The sequence below is a fragment of the Scomber scombrus genome, chromosome 24, assembly GCF_963691925.1.
Source record: "Scomber scombrus chromosome 24, fScoSco1.1, whole genome shotgun sequence".
Lineage (NCBI taxonomy): Eukaryota > Metazoa > Chordata > Actinopteri > Scombriformes > Scombridae > Scomber > Scomber scombrus.
This window is the reverse complement of record NC_084993.1, coordinates 13,894,466-13,915,599: the sequence shown is the minus strand read 5'-3', so window position 1 is coordinate 13,915,599 and position 21,134 is coordinate 13,894,466. Positions and strand designations below refer to the sequence as shown.

Genomic DNA, 21,134 nt, shown 5'->3' with positions numbered 1-21,134 from the left:
GTGTTTACCTCTCATTGTGCAGTGTGGTAGACATGGGGTTGAGTGTGGGGCTGACAGATTTGGAGCGGTCCCATATAAGGAGCAGCTCTGCAAGTCGTTCCTCAGCACACTGGGCTGTGAGGCGGGCCTCTGCATCCTGGTCCCAACAGTCCTCCATCGTCTCTTTCAGGGAGCGAACCGCCTGCAGGACAAAGCACATACTGACCTGTGTGCACGCTACATTTCTAAAGTCCAGACTAGCGCTGGGAAATATGAACAATATGAACACTAATCACAATATAACATTTAGATATACTGTTGATACGTTACATCCCTTGACAACAGAGTCACAACCAATCAGATCCAACTCATCATATGTCAGCCCTCATATACTGGACATATGTGCAGTGGTAGTGACATATTCTACAGTGTGCTGGCTATATTTATCACAGCAATACAAATTGAATTCTGGCCCTGCTCACACACGCACACAGACACACATACACACACACACACACAAACACAAACATACCAAACTGTTCTCTTTCCAGGCCTCGGGGAATTTGGGCCGTTGCTTCTCTCTGGACACCAGGACCTGCATGTCCTCAAACGTCGGGTGGTTCCCTGCCTCCGCTTGAAAGGCCATCTGGTACTCTGGCACAGACTCGCCTGAAGGTAGTCAAGGGCAGAGAGAGGAAGGATGTCTTTCATGAAGCATAAATATTCATTAAAAAGGTACGAGTGTGCCTCTCTTCACAATAAACTAAAATGAATTTAATGATATTCTGCTCTATGTGGTGTAGGCGGGTCTCATCCTTCTGTTGTGTGTCTTACTGGGATAATGACAGTAGTTAACATTCAGACAGTACTACAGTTTGTGTATTTCAGTCACAGCTCATCTGTCTCACCGGGGAACAGGTCGGTGCATCTCATGAAAGTCTCCCAGTAGACCAGGCCCAGGGCGTACATATCCACCTGCTTCAGCGCCGACTCGCAGTCCCTCAGGTTCACCGCCCCCTCCAGCACCTCTGGAGCCATGTAGCGGATCGTGCCCACCTGGCAGACGGAGGAGGAACGCGTGGAGACAGAGAGGAAAAAAGAAAAAAAAGGTGAGAAAAGTGGTGTGATGAAGCAGAATGTTCTGTACCAAAGTCAGACAATGCATTTCCACTGCAGGCTTCATCTCTGCTGCTTTATCTTTTTTCCTGCATGGGGAAAACATCAGATAAGAGCCTTCCACAAGGTTCTATGTGAGAACTACATATATGTGTTCACACCAATGATTGGTGCGGTGGGAAAAAAATCTATAATTGCTCGTATAGAGGCAAATGTGCACTCACTGATAACAAACCTCATTGAAAAGTGATGCAGGGATCTCACAGTGCTCAAACTGTGCCGCATTCTACGGCTGGGCGATCAATCAAAACATACTACAACCAATATTATGACTTATGACTCCCAACTGACCTAATTTCAGTCACGGCGGTCTGTCTGATAAATGAATCCTCCCTGTGGAATCATTTCAAACGCATTAAGTGGAGTCAGCACTGTTCCACTTAGCCGTTTAAGCGATGTAAATAAGCGTATGTGTTCAGTCTAACCCGGACCGACAGAGCACCTCAAATGTTGAAGCGATGCAGCTAAGGGTGGATGAACATGAGAGACAGCTGCTACGGGAAAATAGATGCGGCGTCGGTCATGTGGCCTCTTTAGCCACAGTTTTAATACAGAACTAAACAAAGCTAACTGTAAATAGTGTCGTGAAGAGAGACTGTATGGCTGAGCTTATCTGAGTCAGCGCATGTCAGAACTGTCACTTAAAAAAAAAAAAATGCTGTGGTTTGAGGTTAGCGGCTGCAAGGTCCTCCAATGTTAAAATATCTACTTGTTATACATCAGCCTGACAGATTTATCAGTGTAGTTTTACAGCAGAGGAGGAGGGGATGCTGATTGGCTGCAGTGAGTGCAAAGACATTACTGGAGGGTAATGACAGCAAACTGTTTGATAAGAAGCTGCTGTGTTTTTTATGTGTGGAATGTTGCTGTTGTTAGCCTGCTAGCTCCCGCAGTTCATGTTTACAACTGTGCCTATGTTTGTTCTCAGTGCTTCCTGCTCAAATAGAAAGCAGCATGTGCCTTCAACTCACTGTGCCTCCACTGTGAGCTCACAACAACACTACATTTTAGGTACAAAACATGGCCTGTTGTACTTAGAAACCCAGAATGTTTGATTTGAACAGATGATTCCAGATCAAATATTTCTCTGCACATTCAAAAGGAGTTTCCAAAACATCCTGAAGATGGAATGAAACAGAAGCAAAATAGTGTTAACTACCAAATATTTTTATTTAATATTAGTTAAATAAAACTAATTAAAATGTCAGTCTTAATCTCTGATTTATTGTTCAGCACAAACAATAATCAGAGTTCCACACAGAGGACAGAGCATCTTGTACCCAGCTGTATTCAATGAGATAATAATACTTTCATTAATTTTTGCAATGACAATTCATCTTGATATTTATTGCGGTGATGTTGCACCGCCCTGCTGCATCCTTCTCATTATCTTCTATCTCACTGACTTCATACATAGACTGTAAAAGTATTGGTATATATTGTGCTTCCCCTTTAGCTCTCACCTCACTTATAGCAGCATTATCTTCCTCCCCGTGACGCGCTGGCCTGTTTCCTGTCAGCTTCATGGACAGGCCGAAATCGATGATGACACACGTGCCGTCAGGCTTGACCAGAATATTCCGGCTGTTCAGGTCCCTGTGGGAGACGGCTGGCTTGTACAAGTCTTTGGAGGAAGGAAAGAGGAGAAGAAGATAAGATCAGGGGAAGACAAAAGAATTGGGCTAATTTATCTTTCATGAAATATTTAAGCCGGTACAGCACTCCCAAAAAATCTTTGCCTCCCAGATTCAGTGTACTCAGCTAGTATTTGTGGTTTTGGCTAATGAATGATAACATCCAGAAAATCCACTCATATAGCTTTCCATTCCCCTCATTACTCATTGTTCACCAAAGCAAGCTGCGCTGTCAACAGACAGCTAAACCCTCTAATCTAATCTACAACAATGGGATTAAGACCATATCACTGAGCAGCCTCTGCCTGCAGTACCGTGTTGGCCAGCAGAGGGTGCACTGAGCCAAAGGGAAGTATGGGAAGTTGTGGCAGTCACCACAGTTATGTGCTGTTTGCTATTGATGTGCAGCGAGGGAGGGAGTGGAGAGGGAGTAGGGAGGATGACGACTGTACCAAAGCCCAAGAGATTGTGCTGTTAGCAGCTACACACTGAGCTGACAAACAGCAGCTCTCCTTTTCTCCTCTCCCACTTCTTTGGTCTGACACTCTTCATTCTCTCTCTCTCTGTGAGCCTCCGCCTGTATTCATCACATGCTTGTACAAACAGAATAACTTCTATTCCCTTTGCAGTCTTCACTTTCCACACTTGCAGCTACTGCGAGTGGACATTGTTCCCCCCTCGCTTCTAAGCCTGCTTGATGCTGATCAAGACAGAGGAAGAGGACGGCTGAGTGCAAATGCTGAGGATGAGCATTGGTGACGTGGGGGGGGGGGGGGAAGAAAAAAGAAAAAAAAAACAAATAGGCAAAGCTCGGTTCAGTTGTCAGTTCTGCCTCCTGAGAATGATTTCATTGAGCCACAGGGATATTCACATGTCATCTGAATCCCTATCTCGCCTCAGCCTTCCCCCTACTTTGTCCCTCTGTGTTTTTCTCTCTCTGAGTCTGGCTGGAGCAGTCTATAAATACCCTTGGCTGGCCGTGCATTCACTGTGTACGTGCGTGTTGGTCAAAACGCAGGGATGCAAAGCGCTCCAAGCCAAACAGACCCACGTGGGGCTGCAGCGTGCAGGTTGTAAGACGGCTCAAGCATTAGTCAATGAGACAGGAATACTCAGGCCTGTTGGATAATCTAAACTAACTGGGCTAAACACACAAATAGCTTTTAGATTTCCCACCAAAAACTTTGTGTATGTATTTGTGTTTCTGTAACAGCTGGAAGCAGCTGAGCTTAAGTAAACTGCGAGCGCTTATGTAATTAACTGAGAGTGTGTGAGTGTTCCTGTGCCCTCAAGCTCACCTCCTTTAAAGAGCTCAGTGTGCAGGTACGCCAGGCCACGAGTGACGGAGTGAGCCAGTCGACAGCTGTTCACCCAGTCGTTGGTCTGGCCGCTCAAGTAGCGACTCAGAGAGCCCTGGGGAGGAGAAATGGTAGGCATGATGACAGGAGGCAAGCACATCAGGTGAAGGAAGGAAGGAGAGGAAACAGGGAGCAGGGAGTGACAGAAAAAAACAGATGACAGAGGATAGTCCAAGATAAAAATTGGAGATTACACAAGGGAGGAAAAGAGAGGAGATAGAGGAGAGGAGGAGAGAATACAGAAAAAAAATCAATCATTAGCATCACTTTCAAGAACTGACAGATAAGAAGAGACACAGATGGGGGGAGGGGAATAGCTGACTTGGCGTTTGCCACTTCAAAACAAAAGTTAACAAACAGTAAGTGGTGTGTGTGTGTGTGTGTGTGTGTTCAACTCCATCTCACACACATTCACATGCACCGCAGCAAGGCTACGTCATTTTGGACTTGAGAATTAAAATTCCACAACATTCCCACCATCGATAAAATCCAAAGGAGGTCGAGACAATTTAGCTGAATCTCTCATGTAAAACTTTGCTGTTCATCACAGCTTTAAAAAAAAAAAAGAAAGAAAAAAAAAAGCTGACCTTGTGCAAAGAGAGTTACAGAATATCTGATCATCAGCCAGTAAAAGCAGTCAAGCCATCTTCAGTTGTGAGGTTTAATACTGGTAAAGTATTCAATGAGGATGATAATGATGAAGTCTTATGAGAAGCATCAACAACTCCACAAAAATGTTTACCAGAAATTATATTGGATATAATTAATTTCCTTCCTCAATTATATCCATCAGCCTTGATTATCCATTATTGGCTGGACCCTGACGCACAAACATACACGCATGCACGTACGCTTAATCTTTTCTCTCAAAAATCAATCACAAGGCAATTCTCGCATCCGCTACTAAAGAAAATTACATTAGATCTGTTCGTTTTAAATAAATTATATTATCATTTACTTGAATGCATTATGTGTCCCGGGCTCCTGTCCTGGCGTGCACTGCGTTTCCATGACAACATGCATTATAGTGATGGGTAGGATGCATAACAGGCTCCTTTCATAGGCTGGCTGCGCAGGTCAGCTGACTTGTAATTATGAGTCAGTAGAGCAAACACACTCAGTTTTAAGGTACATTGACGTTAATGTTGAAGAGTTCCTAGAGGCAGCTTTCTGCAGTCCGTGTCAACACTTTCTTTAGTTACATCAGCTGCATATAAATTGATCTGAGATGATGAAATGATTTTCCTTTTTCTTTATAGTGATTCTTCTCTGTCCATCCTTAAGAATCCACTCTGAAGTCCTTCTTAAGCTCCGGCCTGCAAACTCAAGTGGAATGAAAAGGGTGATAGTTCTTAAATCGAGCCCCTGCAGGGGAGTCAGGGGGCGATCCACCCCATTGAACAGACAGACTGAGCACTGACTACTACTCTGTTCAACTCAATAGTACTGGAAATTTCAGCATTTTCGCTGTCAATTCTGAAAATCAATTAATCTTTTTAATTATATATCAGACGCACAACATTTTCTACTTCAGTCTCTTTTGCTGTTTGCTATCATTGAATATTTGTCAAAACAAAAAAGTTATTTGAAGATGTCATCTTGGGCTCTTGGACTATTTTTCTCAAAAAAGCAGCCTCATTATTTTCTCTGCCTTTTAGTCTGTAGCATTTTTAATACAATTTATGACATTTTTCAGCAGCAGCATTAAGTTTTTACATTCTGCAATTACCTCTATATAGTATTTTTCATTGTTAGTGGCAGACTACATCATTCTGGGACTGCATTCAAACTGCCACAGGAAACAATGCAGCATGTAATCCAGCGTCACTGAAATGTTATCTCATTGATACCAGCCCCACTGTTCACTGTTGACTCTTTACAACAGGGCTGGATTACATTACTGCTAATGGAAACCCAACATTTCCTACTGCTGCCATTTCAAATTAAAAGCATTTGACTGGTTTTTTATTGTCAAGCAGTCACAGGGATGGCAGTCCATTTATCACAGAGACTGAAACTGTCTACTGTTGTTCTAAAAATGCGCACAAAACAAAAAGGCTTGAACGGTTTCTGCATTTTTTCACAACCTGATGTGTTTTGAATAGAGAGTAATGGAACAATAACGGAGCAGCTGCAGTGAGCTGTTAGATGAAGAGCACACGCTGCACACCTGCAAGCTAAACAGCTTCACTGAGCCCCGCTGCTATGTGAAAAACTTGATTTTGACTTAATTACACAGCTGTCATATTTTTCTATTCCAATCATAGACAGGTTTGCAGGGTTGTGTATTTTACACTCATACACACACACACACACAGACCTCCTGCTGCCTCCAGTACTCACATATGGGTAGTAGTCCATGACCAGCAGGTACTCTGTGCGTCCCTCTGGGCCTGTCCTCTCGTCAGCGGCCACAAAGCGGGCGATGTTGTCATGCTCCAGCAGTGGTAGCCGGTAGATGGAGCATTCATTAAGAAAGTTGGGCCGGTTGCCTGCCGTAAACACCTTCACAGCGACAGGCCGTTCATCCAGAGAGCCGCAGTACACGGCGCCGTATCGACCACGCCCGATCAGCTGAAAAGAAGTGATGGTGGGGAAGGGGAGAGAAAAAAAATCTATTAATAACACTCCTTTGTTATATCAGACCTTTAAAACTTGCTTGTCTAATTAAAAAAAAACCAAGGAAAGGTCAAAACCCAGTGTACAGCCGGACTCTGTATGAAGCAGAGGACTTCTAATTTGAAACGACAGATACAGGAAGTTGCAACACCAAGCCTCCAGGAAGTGTGCCGAGCTTTGACTGAAGCCAATTTGAAATAGGGCATTTATCAATAACAAGAATGCCAAGTTCAGACTTGCATATTTGCTCATTTGGACTTGGGAAGTTGGAGTCTGATGTACAAGCTTCCAAGGACGGGAGGATGCAGTACAATCATTCTGCAGCATCAGCTCAGCTTACTTCTGTGACAAAATAATCTCAACTCAAAACTCCACTCACACTTTTTGTCAATTGTTATTGTTAAGTGTAAATAACCCCAAGTGCATTCGTTATATTGCTTTTATTTTATTTATCATGAACACAGAGGTTCTTTACTTTAGAAGGACACTAGATGCACGTTACATGGATAAACTGACAGTGAGTCACCAGTATGACGCACTGTCAGTTTATCCTTTTTTCTCACATAAATATCACATGATAGTCTCCATTGGTGCGAAAATTCTTTGCCGCGTTCGGGTTTTAAAAGGGCCGGCTCCGCTGTTGCAGTCCAGCCGAGAAAGAATGAAGGGTATGATAATTTTGTTTGTGCTCACTCTGAAATGTCACAGAACGAGCAAAGATACAGAGAGATTGCGTGATAAATATAAGCAGAAAAAGCAGAAACGCATTAAGGGAGGCTTAGAGAGGTACAAACATAAATAAAGATAGGCAGGCAGGAAGAAGGCAGATAGGAAATAAATTAATTACAGGCTAACAGCGGGGTTACACAGTTAAAATGGCCCAAAGTCAGTTCCAAATCACTCAATTAGTGTACTGAATTAGGCAGAGCACAGTATGCCATTAACGTCCAAACACTGGGTTTTTTTAAAAAGTCATCTGCATGGGAGTAAATACAGGAGTGCATTCATTCCTGTGTGATTTCCACCTCCACGTCTGCTCCAATCATTTATCTGCAGCTATAACATATACAGTGAAAGCAAGTGGACTTTGTTTTGTCTGAGAGCACGACTCCCTGTCTCTCCTCCTCCAGCCTCCTCCCCCCCTCCCTGCAATGAGTGTGATGTGAAAGAACGTGTGCCTGCATTTGATAAGGCACAAGGACAGCGATGAATTCAACTCCTGCCTGAAAAGATATCATTCACACTCTAAAATGCACTAAATAACTGTCAGAAGAGGGGAAGAGACATTGCTGCATCTTTGAAGCTTGATCATTATGTGAGGAGCTGATTGGCTGCCTGTCTTTCTGCCTTGTCAAAAAAAAAAAAAAAAGCACCAAAGGAGTGTCGTTTTATCTGAGACATAGAACACATCGCCCCACTGCTTTCTGCATTTTTAGTTTATTTACTAGAAATCATGTATAGTTAATACTACTGCGAGTCATTTTTAAAAGCATGCCATCACATTTTTGATTCCCCCCCCCCCCCCCCCCCTTGCCTCCCAGTCAGTCAGCAGCTCTGGTTTCAGCTCTTCTCTGCATGATAACGAACTTGCAGGGACTTGAAAACATGCTCGAGAGAGACAAGACGACCCGGTGCTAGGTTCTGATTATTGTCAGTCGTGTTATTGTTGTGTTGTGGAGCGGCTGAAAGCAGCAATCTTCTTCATAAAAACAGCTGCTTCTGGTTGATTGTTAAGAAAAGAAATATGTAAAAGTACCAGCATACTCTTTGAAAAACAACAATAATTGCTGCTTGAGAAAAAAAAAAGACAATAGAAGTGAAGTGAAAATACAACGCTCTCCAACCTGGGTCCTAGAAATTTAAGAATGTCTTCATATTACAGAAATAATGAGCTTGTACAGGAAGTGACAAGACTTTTTTTTTTTTTTTTTAAGTTAAACTGCACTTCAAATATGCTGTATTTATTTAAATCAGCGCCTGCTTTCATCTCTCCTGTTTGTCTTTTAATCCCTTCATCCGGCTTGTATTGTCATCTTGGCTGACTCCATTGACTTCCTATCACAATATGAGCTCTCTCGCTTCCATATCGGGTTTTAAGGATCCTGTGTCAGTGTAAGCAAAATCCTATTTTTGGGCACCTGGGCCCGTCACTTAATGCGTCCTGCCGTGATCGGATGATAAAAGTCACATTGAAATGACAAATGTAACAGTAAACCTTGATGTATTTTTGGGTGTGTTTTTTTGCTTCTACGCCTTTGGTTTCTCACTCTCTTCCTTAACTCTTGTTTTCCCCTCCCTCTCACATGCACACCCCTGCTGCAGAGATGCTGAAACCGGTGAGAAGATACGCGTCTGAACCAATCATACAAGCTTTCATCTTCTAAAAGGAAACAGGCGAGTAGAGATCTGTGAGTTGGCTATGCTGTAGAGTGAGATTTAATGCTGTTTTCACATGACCAATTTAAACATCGCCACAAGAGCTTAAACAATATGCCAGTGTACAAGTGTATAAATAATGTTACTGGCTCTTTCTTGGCTTATTTGGTAAGTGAGAGTAGTGTTACATAGTGTTGTGCTGGCATGCTGCACAGCTACACTGAATACTTTGGCTCTACCCTGGGCCAGAAAGCAAACTGAGTGAATTGATGAGAAGACTGTTTAGTGTGGAACTAAACATTTTTTCAGGTCGGAGCCAGTGTGGAGATGGGAGGAGGGATGCACAAAGACCGACGTGGGCACTGACCTCGAGCAGTTTCAGATTGTCTAGGTCCAGAGAGCTTTCAGAACCGGCCGCCTCCATCATGTTCAGGTTGTGAAGGCCTTGTTTACCGTTTCCTGTTAACACACACACACATACAGAAGCGCTCAGAATTCAGAAAACTGCACAACACATTGATGCACTGTGTAACATTTAAAAAAAGATCAGCTTTTATTCCTTTCATGATAAAACTCTACCAAAAACATCCTTGAATAATGGGTTGTCTGCTCGCATCTAGGCACCATGGTAACTCACCGTGCATCATGCGGTAACCGAAGAAGGCTGCTACAGCAACCACGGCCAGCACGGAGACTGTTGCCAGGGCGATAATTACTGTCTCTTGATAGCGCAGCGTGCGAGGATCTACAAGGAGGACACATCAAAAACAAAATCAAATCAGACTGACCTTTACGTAGGAAATGCACTGGCCCTTTTGATTTAGGAGCAGGAGTCAGGATGATGGTCATTTAACAACAACTGATATCTTTACACTGAGTGACCAGTTTAATAGGCACACCTGGACAATCTGATGCAATCCAGTACAACACATGTGCAACACAGCCTCTGAAAGATTCCAGCCTGTGTATCATTTCTGTCAAAATATTTATGTAGATCATGTGCTTCTAGAGAAAACCACATCAACACAAATCCTTGGATGACAACCTGAACTGGAAATCAATAGCAAAACAACATAACTGCAAAATAGGACATTATTATTAAAAAGTTACTGCGACATTGCTCGTGTACAAAAAGACAAACAACCTTAACTAGGAACAGTCATTAACTTTGGCTGCTTTTTAGAGAACGTCAAACGCCCAATTTAGCTCTCCTCACAGAGGCCCTGCAATCTGGAAACTTTAAACGCTTTTATGAGGAAGGAAATGCATTTAACGTGTTTGTTAGACCTCAAAGATACACGCAGAGTGCTCCAGTAAGGAAAAACTGCATGTAAACACAACTTCTGTTTGTTTACAAGAAAACTCAACACAGCACCTTTTAGTTCTCACAAAACACAAGCCTCTTGACTTTTTGACTCTGCGCAGCTGTTGTTACTGTAAGACTCTTTCCTCACGTTTTAACCTGATAGAACTTTCCTCTGCCTTTAACATGTTATTTTTCTATTATATATCGTGCAAGTAAATGCAATTAAGTAGTGTTAAATCCTTGTATTGAAATGTGTTTTGTGACGTTTTCCCATTCAATGCGCCAAATTTAGCTTAATTAAAAAGAAAGAGCTTTGGTAATTAAAGCTGGCGTTCAGGTAAAAACTCAAGTGGGGCACTGCATTCAAAACAGGCCCATAAAACACTGCTTCTGTGTGCCTGGAAGATTTTTAATTAACTGTCAACTGGATGTATGCTGGGTTTTTTTGGGTTTTTTTTCTTCCAAAAGAGTGGCTCAATAATTGCAGATCACACAGAGCAACGTACACGATAACATTTAAATGTCTCGTGTGTTGGAAAGTGTGCGTTCACGGACGATCGAGCCTACTGTGAAGTGCGTGAAGGCAAAGAAGAATAAAGCGCCAATTAAGCCAAACGACCATGAAGCGCGGTCAACGGGCTGGAAAGCAAGCGCAGGAAAGAGAGAGGCAGAGGATGTGTGGGACGGGAAGGGAGAGAGTGAGAGAAAGAAAGAAAATATGTAAACAAGGAGAGAACAGTGGAGAGCTGCTTTAGATGAATACAGTTCCAGCTGAAGGTAGGAGCAGTGAGCTGAGCTGGCTGCACTTTCTGCTGTCATGTACTTGTGATTAATGAAACTCTGCATCAGCTGTAAGTGCTACTCTGGGGACAAACACACACACACACACACACACACATATAACACTATTCTATACACTGCAGAAAGTACTTCTGGAGGTCCACAGTGGTATAGAAACACACTCTCCTGCATCTGCTATATCAGTCAACACACCGGTGCTGTTGCGAGACACCAGCTTTATCAATAATTGATGGCTTAGAGAGCCTGAGGGCGGCTTTGACTGACACTGGGTCATGAGCATGCGCGCACACATGCTCTGCTACGCGCACACGCGCGCACACACACACACACACACACACACACACACACACCAGCAGGCACGCACACAAAACAACATTCACACGTGACGTGAGGGCTGACGAAGCTCCCCTCAAATGTCAATGCCGATGAGTTTGTAATCAACAAGAGAGGTCTGCACAGGAAACCATTAGACACAAACAACAACACGCCAAAAAGCAATTAACAGCTACTTAATATTAACCGCCAGTGCTGGAAAGTACACAAAATTCACTCAAGTACAGTTTTAAGGCATTGTACTTTATATTATATTTCCATTTTATGCTACTTTAAAATTCTATTCCAATACACGTTAGAGATGAATATTGTACTTCCACTCCACTACATTAGATTTTACATACAAAAGATGAGATCTTAATGTCTAAATTGGAAAAGCTGAATTAGAGCAGTTAAAGGTACTCTGTGGAGCTGAACAGTAGTAGCTCTCAATGTTATAATCTATTCTTTTAATCTAGAGATTTTATGAGGAAGGAAACGCTGTCAACACATTTGGCCCAAAGGATTCGCCCAATGTGTTACGGTGAGAAACACTAAATGTAAACATAACTTTTGTCTGTTTGTTTACAAGAAATCTCCGCGGGATACCTTTTAAAATGAGCTCCGGCATTTAACTGCTGCTTACAACACTGCTGTATTACTACTTTTACTTCGCTGGCGGTTCTTCCATCACCGCTTAGCCCCGAATGTCGTCACCCATCATTCTTGGCTTAAGATCACTCGCAGACAGCCAACTGACTCAAAGCATTTCCTACTTCTAGTAATACTGGCTACGATGTGCCCAGACATGTCAGGAATTAATCTAGACAAAAAAAAAAACTCAACAGAAACAGGATTTAGAGTTATAGCACTACCCAAATGTTTAGTTTCCCTGATTAATCCAACATGCTTTTAACACAGAATGCTTGTTTTCCCTTCTAAAATTCTCCTGCCTTTGTCTCTTCGTCTGTCTACTCAGCGGAACAGTCACCGGCACGCCCGCAGACGGACCGATAGAGCAGACGCCTTGTAATCCGTGGAATGCAGAGAGACGACATGGATGGCAGAGTGAGTGTGTGTTTGTGTTTACGTGTGTGTGTGTGTGTGTAGGCAAGAGAGATGATGAGCCACCCAGCACCCCTCTCCTCCCCCCCAACCTCCACCACAAACATTGCTTCCATTCACAGCTAAACCCTTTGAAGCAGCAATTAAAATGACATCTACTTGCTTTGTTAGATGCCTTTCTGAGAATTTAACTAAAAAAAAACACACACGGCAGACAAAACGCCGATACACACGGAGTCCAACATCGGCTGCTTTCACGGCCCTGTAGAGGGTGTACTCCACGCCAGATCTGTGCCGGGAAAAGTGAAAAAGTGATTCTGATAGCTTATCTGTGCAATTCAACTCTGAAATTCACAGCTGTCAAGGTTTACAATGAAAGGGCAAATCAGGAAGCTCTGATCTAAGCGTTGTGGCTGAATGATGAAGAGGAGAAAGAGGAGGAAGAGGAGGAGAGAGACAGAAAGTAAGCACAAGTAGGTGTAGGTACGACAGCTCTGATGATATCAAACATCCTTTCATTCTCTTCTGTTAATAGCTTTGTGTTTCGGAACTGTGTGGGCCCACATGTGCTTTCTCCCATTCCTGTCTGTTAGTCATTTTCCTTTTGGTTTTCCCTCTCCACCTAATGCATCCAGCTGTAGAGGAGATGACTGGGACTGTGGCGGAAATGCTAAGATTCTTGCTGTTCGAAGTAATTCAATCCATAAAAGGCTTAAAATGACACCCCTCTTCCTCACCCCCCCCCCAAAGTCAATTTATCCGTCTGACAAAAGAGGCTAATATAAAACTCTCCGTGATAACTCATACAAGCGGTCTAAATCGATTTCTCAGCCCACATAGATTTCCAATCAACGACTTGATAAATCACGGCGGCTTTATGAGTACACTAGATGTTTACTAGATCTCACTAGATGCCTCTATTTTCAAGAACAAAAAAATGGTTGTACTATGGGAGTACTAACACCATGAAAGGAATAGAGTAGGCTAAGATCTTCCTTCACATCTTTGTCTGTTGTTTGTTTCAATTTGTTGACCAAAAGTCAGGGCGGCTGTGGATCAGGAGGTAGAGCAGAATCATCCATTTATCTGAAGATGGGCCGTTTGATCCCTGGCTCCTCCAGTCCACATATCAAGTGTAAGTGCTCCTGAAAGCTGTGCCATCGGTGTGTGAGTGTGTGTGTTTTTGTGTAAATGATTAGAAACTCCTCCGGATGAGCAGGTTGGTGCCTTGCATGCCAGCCTCTGCCATCGGTGTATGAATGTGTGTGAATGGGTCAATGTGGCATGTGTTGGAAAGTGCTTTCAGCGGTCGGAAGACTAGAAAGGCGCGATGTAACTGCAGTCCATTTATCATTTACACAATAAAAGATGATGCGTCATCATGAGTTAAAAGGAACCCCTGGGCGAGAAATTTAATGACACGATGACAAAAAACCAAGCAACCGTTAGATATCATCTAGTGTCTGACTACATGTTCTGTAAAGGCTCTGTACAAGTGTGTGTGTGTGTGTGTGTGTGCTTACAGATGGGCTGTGCAGTGGTGGGGCTCGGCGGCGGGAAGTCCTCTGTGAAATTGACATTACACATGTCACTGCCGCAGCAGCAGAAGTGGTATGTCCCATTCTGGATCTGCGGAGGGAGGTTGGTCACCACGCAGCGGTCGTCGCGGCAACCCTGGGTGTCGCCCAGGTGAGTCCAGCAACCTGACAGAAGAAAAAATGAAGGGGGAGATGGGGATGTTTACATAGGGGGGCACAGAAGTGGATACAAGCCATCTAGAGCTGCAACTTAAGATTCTTCAATTGATACTTTGTCTCCAAAATGTCTGAAGAAAGTGAAAAAAGACCATTATAGTTTCCCAGAACTTCTTCATATTACGAACAAACAGTCAAACAGACAAAGATATTCAGTTTACTGTCATATGAGCCGACTACAACTAACTAACATGATCAATTAATCTGCTCATTATTTTCTGTATTCACAAATGAATCACTTTATCTATAAATGATCAGGAAAAAGTGACATTTCCAAAAGCTCATACTGACATCAGTGTTTGTCTTGTTTTTATCCCAAAATCTCCAAAAAATTCAATTCACTGTAAAGTTAAGACGAAGAAAAAAACAGCAGATTCTCACAAAGGAGAAGCTGGAATTGTAAAATGTGTTTCTGTTTGCAAAATGACTTCAACTGATTAACAGATAGACTATTAAAATAAAACATTTAACTGAATTATCAATGCAACTCCACTAACATGTAGAGGTGTAATGGAAAACTAAATTCAAGAATGGATTCCTCAATTTTGGAGTCACGGTTCAGTAAAAAAAAGGTAGAAAATAATATTATCTTAAATACCCAACAATGGTTCATTAACCAAAACTATTACTAAAACAATTTAGTGGCTGCAGTGAAAAAGGAAAACAACCTTTCCGTTTCCTGAAAGCAGTCAGGACAACTGCTGACAACTGATTTATGGTCTAATTGTATATAAAGTAGTGTAAACTAGCTCCACCTCCAGCAGCTACAACAGTAACATGCTGCTCTAACACTAATGCTCCATTATTAATAATCTAATGATGTCATATATAATAATATATCAGTCAGAGGGACCAAACCACTACTTTTACTGTAATACAGAACTGGTTCTTACAGTGTGCTGTCAGACCACATCAGAAATCAAATGCTTTCGTAGTTGTTCTGAACAGCTTCATTCAAAGCTGACAGAGAAGGAAGGGGACAAGGAGACATTTCACTACAGAGATAACAGAGCATATTTTAATAATAGTGTAGAGCACTCAGTCAGTGTTATGGGTCTCTAGTTTGTCATTCAGATGGCACTGACACTACAGGGTAACCAGGCTACATTCAGGTTACAGCTCAATGGTGCGCTGCCAAAATGTTCCAGTTGGAACATGCACACTATAATTATCGGTCCACATGTTGGAGTAAGTTGATTATGAAACTATTTTGACAGTAATTGTTTGGGTCACTGTACTGTTATGGTCCAGGACAAATACACATACCGTTACACACCTACTATCATATATGACAACGAAAAGCATCAAATCCTCATATCTGAGAAGCTAGAACCAGTGAATGTTCGGCACTTTTGCAAGAAAAATGAGTGATTAATTGATAATCAAAACATAGTTGCAATTTATTTTCTTTTGGTCCATTAATCATTAATCGTTGCAGCACTGAAGCTGCTTCAAAACCTGCTCACAAAGCCTTCTTCCTGCCATCTAAAAATGGCATAAATGCACCACTTTTCCTATTGGACACTGTGCCTGGTTTTGATATATGTCAACTTGAAGCTGAATCATTGTGTGTGTATAAATATGTTGGCTGGCATTTGTATTGTTAGTACATATATTCCTGTTGGCAGTGTCTCTCCTATCATACCTTGTTTGACTAGTCGCACTTCGCCTGGTGGACTTTTTTCCCACAGGCCAAAACAGTGGCTGCCCTTGGCACATCTGATGGTGGTGTTCTCTGGGGAGACCCGGCCTTCGCCCCCCGCCACTCGCTCCACCTCCCACTGCTGCTGCTGGTCCGTGAAGGCACATTCCCTCTCCTCGCCCTGCGCCGCTGCGGAGAGACAGACAGGTTGGAGCCGAGTCAAGTCACATTGTCAAACAAGACTTTGCTTTGCCGAGCAACAAAGTGAATAATATAGTTTGGTAATAACAAGGCGAGCACGTAGTGTTGGCGTGGAGGCAGTTTGTGAGTTTGTGTTAATGAGCATGTGAAGTGAGGAAACAGAGCTGCTCAACAGCTTCATTAATTTATGACATCTCATGGCATCTCTTTATCGATCATTGTCTCATTCCACCAACGCACTTTTAATATGCACATTTTAGATGAAAATGTTCAGCTTGATCTAGAAAATAAGAAACCCAGCCCAGCCCGCATTTACACATGATATATTTATCAAACCACACATCTCTCGAGTGCTGAACCAGCTGCCAGAGTCTGATTGATACCACTGCTGCATCCGTCTATACAGGAAGAATACACAGCTGAAAAATAGCCGTCTGCCTGCAAAGACCGCTGCCTCTCACAAGCAAAGATCAATAGAAATACCAATTTAAACTCTAGCCTGAAGGACATAACACACACACACACACACACACATACAGAGCAAGGAAGAAAAGTTGACATTAGGGCTCGAGACAACCTTAATTAAAAAGAAACAAAAAAAAAACCCCTCCAAAAATAGCGAGTTGACCATGAAAACGCAGTGCGGGGAAATTAAATGTCAGAAAAATGAGAGATGGATATTCAACACACGTGTTAAAGCTCCGACCTTGCAAACTGTATTAAAAAAAAAAAAAAAGTTTGCCAAATTGCTTCCACTGATTTACAGCCTAGGCTCAAAGTTTGTTTTCTACATTTGGATGGACTTCAGATGGCGTCAAATTAAAAGCTAAAACATGCACAGTGTGTTTTGAAAAACCAGTACATGTCCAAAAGCAAATACAGTTGTGAAACAAGACAGTTTGCTTGTTGATTTAAGAAGGAACGTCTGGGAGAGGGAGAGCCATGCCACGGAGGAATAGTTTGGGCCAATGTCAGTATGTGTGTGTATGTGTGTGTGTGTGTGTTTGTATACATAGCCTGCATTGTGGATAATCTCAGATAAAGGAAACATGATGTGCCAGTTTGTTTCCCCTACTCCCAGTTCCTCCCTTTCCTCTACCCGGGAGGGTGGGTGGGGGTAGGGAAGGGAAGGGGAGAGGAGAGGAGGGTTGGCTGTGCCCTACCCAAGGTCAAGCTAGCCTGTGTGGGCAGAGGGTGACGCGATGGAGTGGTAGCTCTGCCGGGCACGGCGCCAACTTTCCTCCTCTGCTCCCATCCACAGATAAACCGAGCCTATCAACCCTGGCCTACTGTGGGCCTTGGCTGCCCTGAACCTGTGGGCCTTTACTGCCTACTGCTTTGTGGGACTGATTTGCCTACAGGGGGGAAGCACACTGTGTACATGCGGAGTGGGAAAGGAGTTCAAACTAAAGGTTAAGTGTGTGGAGGAATTTTCATTTTGATGAGGAAACTGAATTTCAATGAGGCGAGGATGGCACTGCCAGGGTTAGCGTTTAGATCTGCGCCGGGGCAGCTGATGCTCCACTCGCATAGATTTTTCATGTACAGAACACAAACTACCTCTGGGATAAAACAATAAACGCGCTATATAATTATCATACATAATACAGTGCATGTTACTGTGCATGAATAGATTCACCTTTTATCAAATTAAAAGCTATTCAAAAACAAGTCTTACTCTTCAGCAAGCATGAAATGTGAAAAAAATCAACAGAGCTGTTTTCATTTTCAGCCCACAGCCAAATCGAGTTCTTGTGTTGGAAGACATAAAAACGACTGATCGCAGAGAAACATGATTTTTTCCCCAAAATGAAAACCAGCAGAAAGATAGTATTACCAGGGAGACAAAATAGGCAGATATTCATTCATATTTTACCACTTTTCCATTGCTGCAGAGGTATCTATCAGACTGCTGCTGCTATGCTTAAATAAAAAAATCCACTCTGAAACCCTTCAAGAATATACCATTTTCTCCACAAATCGCTGTAGTTTCAAGTTTGCTTTTCTTAATAATGAAAAGGGAACAGAATGCAGCTGTGTCGTGTGTTGAGCTGCCCTTGTACACCTGCAGACAAGTGCTCAGAACTTATCAGCACACAAAAAAACCCCACAGTCACAGGCTGGAACATGAGACGCTGCTTCTGTGAAAAAAATGTTGCCAAGAATCTTTAGTGGTGAATCTGCCACTGTTATTGAAAACTGCGTAAATGAAAGAACGGAAGGCTTGATGGGCATAGCAACGGTAACTAAGTTGTCAGAGTTTAGCAAACAAGCAATAGTTAATGACATCTTGGACTACTGTACTCTGTATATGAGATAGAAAGATAACCAGTTCACCAGGAGGTCAAAAGGCTTTAACTTTGAATTTGTATATCTCACTATCATCACTCATATAATTCAGCTTTTTTACATTCAAAATCAACAACTGTGACTTAAAAAAAAAAAAAAAGGTACAAGACTAAACATAATGACATCATACACAATGATCTTTTCTGCCTCGAATACCTTTCTAATTATCCAAACCCAGCCATGAAAGGAGGGTGGGTGGTGGAGTCGCAGAGGAGGAAACATGAAGGAACAATAGAAGGAAGTGCAGAGCCGGTGACAACACCCACAGACACTAAGACAAACACACTGACCTTGCGCACCAGGGTTAGGAGAACAAAAATCCATATAGGAGGGTATCTTCTGACTTTCTCCCAAAGCTGCAGTAGATACTGCATGCTGTATGCATCAATTATTAATATTTTTTACTACAATTCAAGGCTATGAAATAAAAAACCCTGTAATGATGCTCTCTCTGTGAAAGCTCTGGAATGATAAAAAGGTTTAGTTTTAAACCTAGAAATTGATTTGAGGTTTCTATTCATGAGTTTTCTTATATGTTTGTCATAAGAGAAAGAAGATTATTTTAGACTAAGCTAAATACATCTATATAAACACTACTAACTTAAAGTGCACAGCAGGTGTCAAGTAACCTGATGATAATGTATGTTAAGAGCGGTCTACTTTGTCTCGTGTCCCCCAAGGCAGACTACAGTGCCAAGAAACATGTCCACAATCCCCTAACCCTTCACCCCCACCCGCCTTCAACCCGTGACTGGCTGTCTGACTGAAATAACATTATGACACACTGACTGTGCAAAGCATTAAATAGTTTCATTGTGCCAATGCGGCCGCACATAAAAAGCCTGCGCTCAATAAATGCAGAGCACCGACTGATCACATAGCAGCTGCTTTAATTCTCACTTCCTCCTGGTTCTTAACTAAAAGAGGTTATTCACCCTCACAAATACATATTTACTTGTGTTGGTGACAACTGTAGCTGATAAATCTTATATAAAAGCTGGTATTCAAATAATAGTTATTGGTGTGACCATTTCCACAGCACTTAATCTATCAGTAAAACATTGATGTTGTATCATGTTGGATAGTCAAGCTCAACATGGTCAGGAGTTCCAATATTTGGGGTTAACACATGTAGAAATGCTCCCTGCAAGTCAAACGTCAGGGCTGAACATTTTATTTGTCAGGTTTTTTTCTACCTTGTCAATGAGATGATGTCAGATCGTCCCACATGCCCATAAATGGCTATCCATTCCATAGCCTTGGTTGCTAAGGTGGTTGCTAAGGTTTTTCCTGTGTACTGTTTGCATGTCCACTCTCACATTTCAGATAAGATTTCAGCTCAAATATGTACATTTATTTATAAATGTACATATAGTATTTGAGATGTTAACATTGAAAGCTAACCAATCAGAACAGAGTAGGCTCATAGGAGCTAAAACGGCCTGTTTCACACAGAAACTGAACTGAGAAGCTGCATACAGAGCCAGTATAAGATGTATAAGGAGCTTTTTCAACTGTAAATCATGCAAAGATATTCCGGTAGAGCCCCAGATTAAAAATACAGGTCTGAAAATGTGCAGAATGTGTCAGTTTTTAAAGCCTATAAAAGGGAAGGGCTGCAAGACTCTTAATGTTGAAATTCTGGAGGAAGTGTTTCATTCACGGTAGTTGGGGTAAAACAGGCACAGTGGAATGCCTGATGTGTAAATGAAGTGAATTTATTAAGACAAAGGGTAAACACGGAGCAGATTTTGAGTTTGCTTTAAGTGGGGAACACAGGATATAAGAAACAAAGGCCTGCTTCTCTCTCCCACTGAGGTAAATAAAGGTTCCAGCTAGGGCTGGGCAATTTACGAAGAAGTTCTAACAGAAACCCACGTCAAGACTTTCTAACAGATCCACTTTTACTTCTTTCTATAATGTACGATAAATTCATTCCTTTGTAAAGAACTTCCACCTGCCGTGCAAAGCGATGTCATTTATCAAAACGTGTCACCTGAAGACAAAATGATTAGAGTTGCTGGAGAATTGCATCAGGGGGCGGGTACAGATGACAACAAGCTGCTACAGAATAAAATATGTTCTGTTGTTTATATAGGCACTTTGGCTCCTTGACATTATACAGGACAAGACCAAGCTAAATAAAATAAAAGTCAAAAAATACAGCAGCGCAATGAGAGCTGTCTTTATGCCTTGAGATTGGATTTATTTTAAAACACTGAGGAAACCTGACTTGGTGACATAATAATATAGAAAAATGCTGCACTGAAGGTACTGTGTATTTTTGGAGCGGTGAAGAGGAGAGACCATAAATGAAAGCAAAATGCAGCAGAGGTTGTCTTTATTTATGTTATTTACCAAATTTATGTGCACTCATTTCATTTCAGCTCGGTGTGAGAGTCTCTGCTGCTTTTTATAGTCATTTATAGTCACGCTGCTCTCTGCTCTGCTCTCTGTAGTTCACCGCAGCTGAGGCTGAGGAGTCAGACCAAATATTTATCCATTGAATTAAAATGTGCTTTATCGAGATATAAAACTACTTATATCCAGATATACGATTTT

General features: G+C 42.2%; 1 protein-coding gene across 1 annotated transcript in view; it reads right to left on the bottom strand.

The window, feature by feature from the left end:
* The window catches only part of LOC133976270 (bone morphogenetic protein receptor type-2-like), a 33,545-nt gene that overhangs the window by 4,045 nt on the left and 8,366 nt on the right, over positions 1–21,134 (bottom strand). Inside the window, exons 2-11 of the mRNA XM_062414433.1 lie at positions 16,026–16,211; positions 14,150–14,329; positions 9,780–9,887; positions 9,510–9,601; positions 6,491–6,721; positions 4,088–4,202; positions 2,619–2,779; positions 888–1,035; positions 512–648; positions 9–181 (exon numbers count right to left, since the gene is read on the bottom strand). Of these exons, the coding sequence (XP_062270417.1) occupies positions 9–181; positions 512–648; positions 888–1,035; positions 2,619–2,779; positions 4,088–4,202; positions 6,491–6,721; positions 9,510–9,601; positions 9,780–9,887; positions 14,150–14,329; positions 16,026–16,211 (1,531 nt within the window). The remainder of the gene's footprint in view (positions 1–8; positions 182–511; positions 649–887; positions 1,036–2,618; positions 2,780–4,087; positions 4,203–6,490; positions 6,722–9,509; positions 9,602–9,779; positions 9,888–14,149; positions 14,330–16,025; positions 16,212–21,134) is intronic.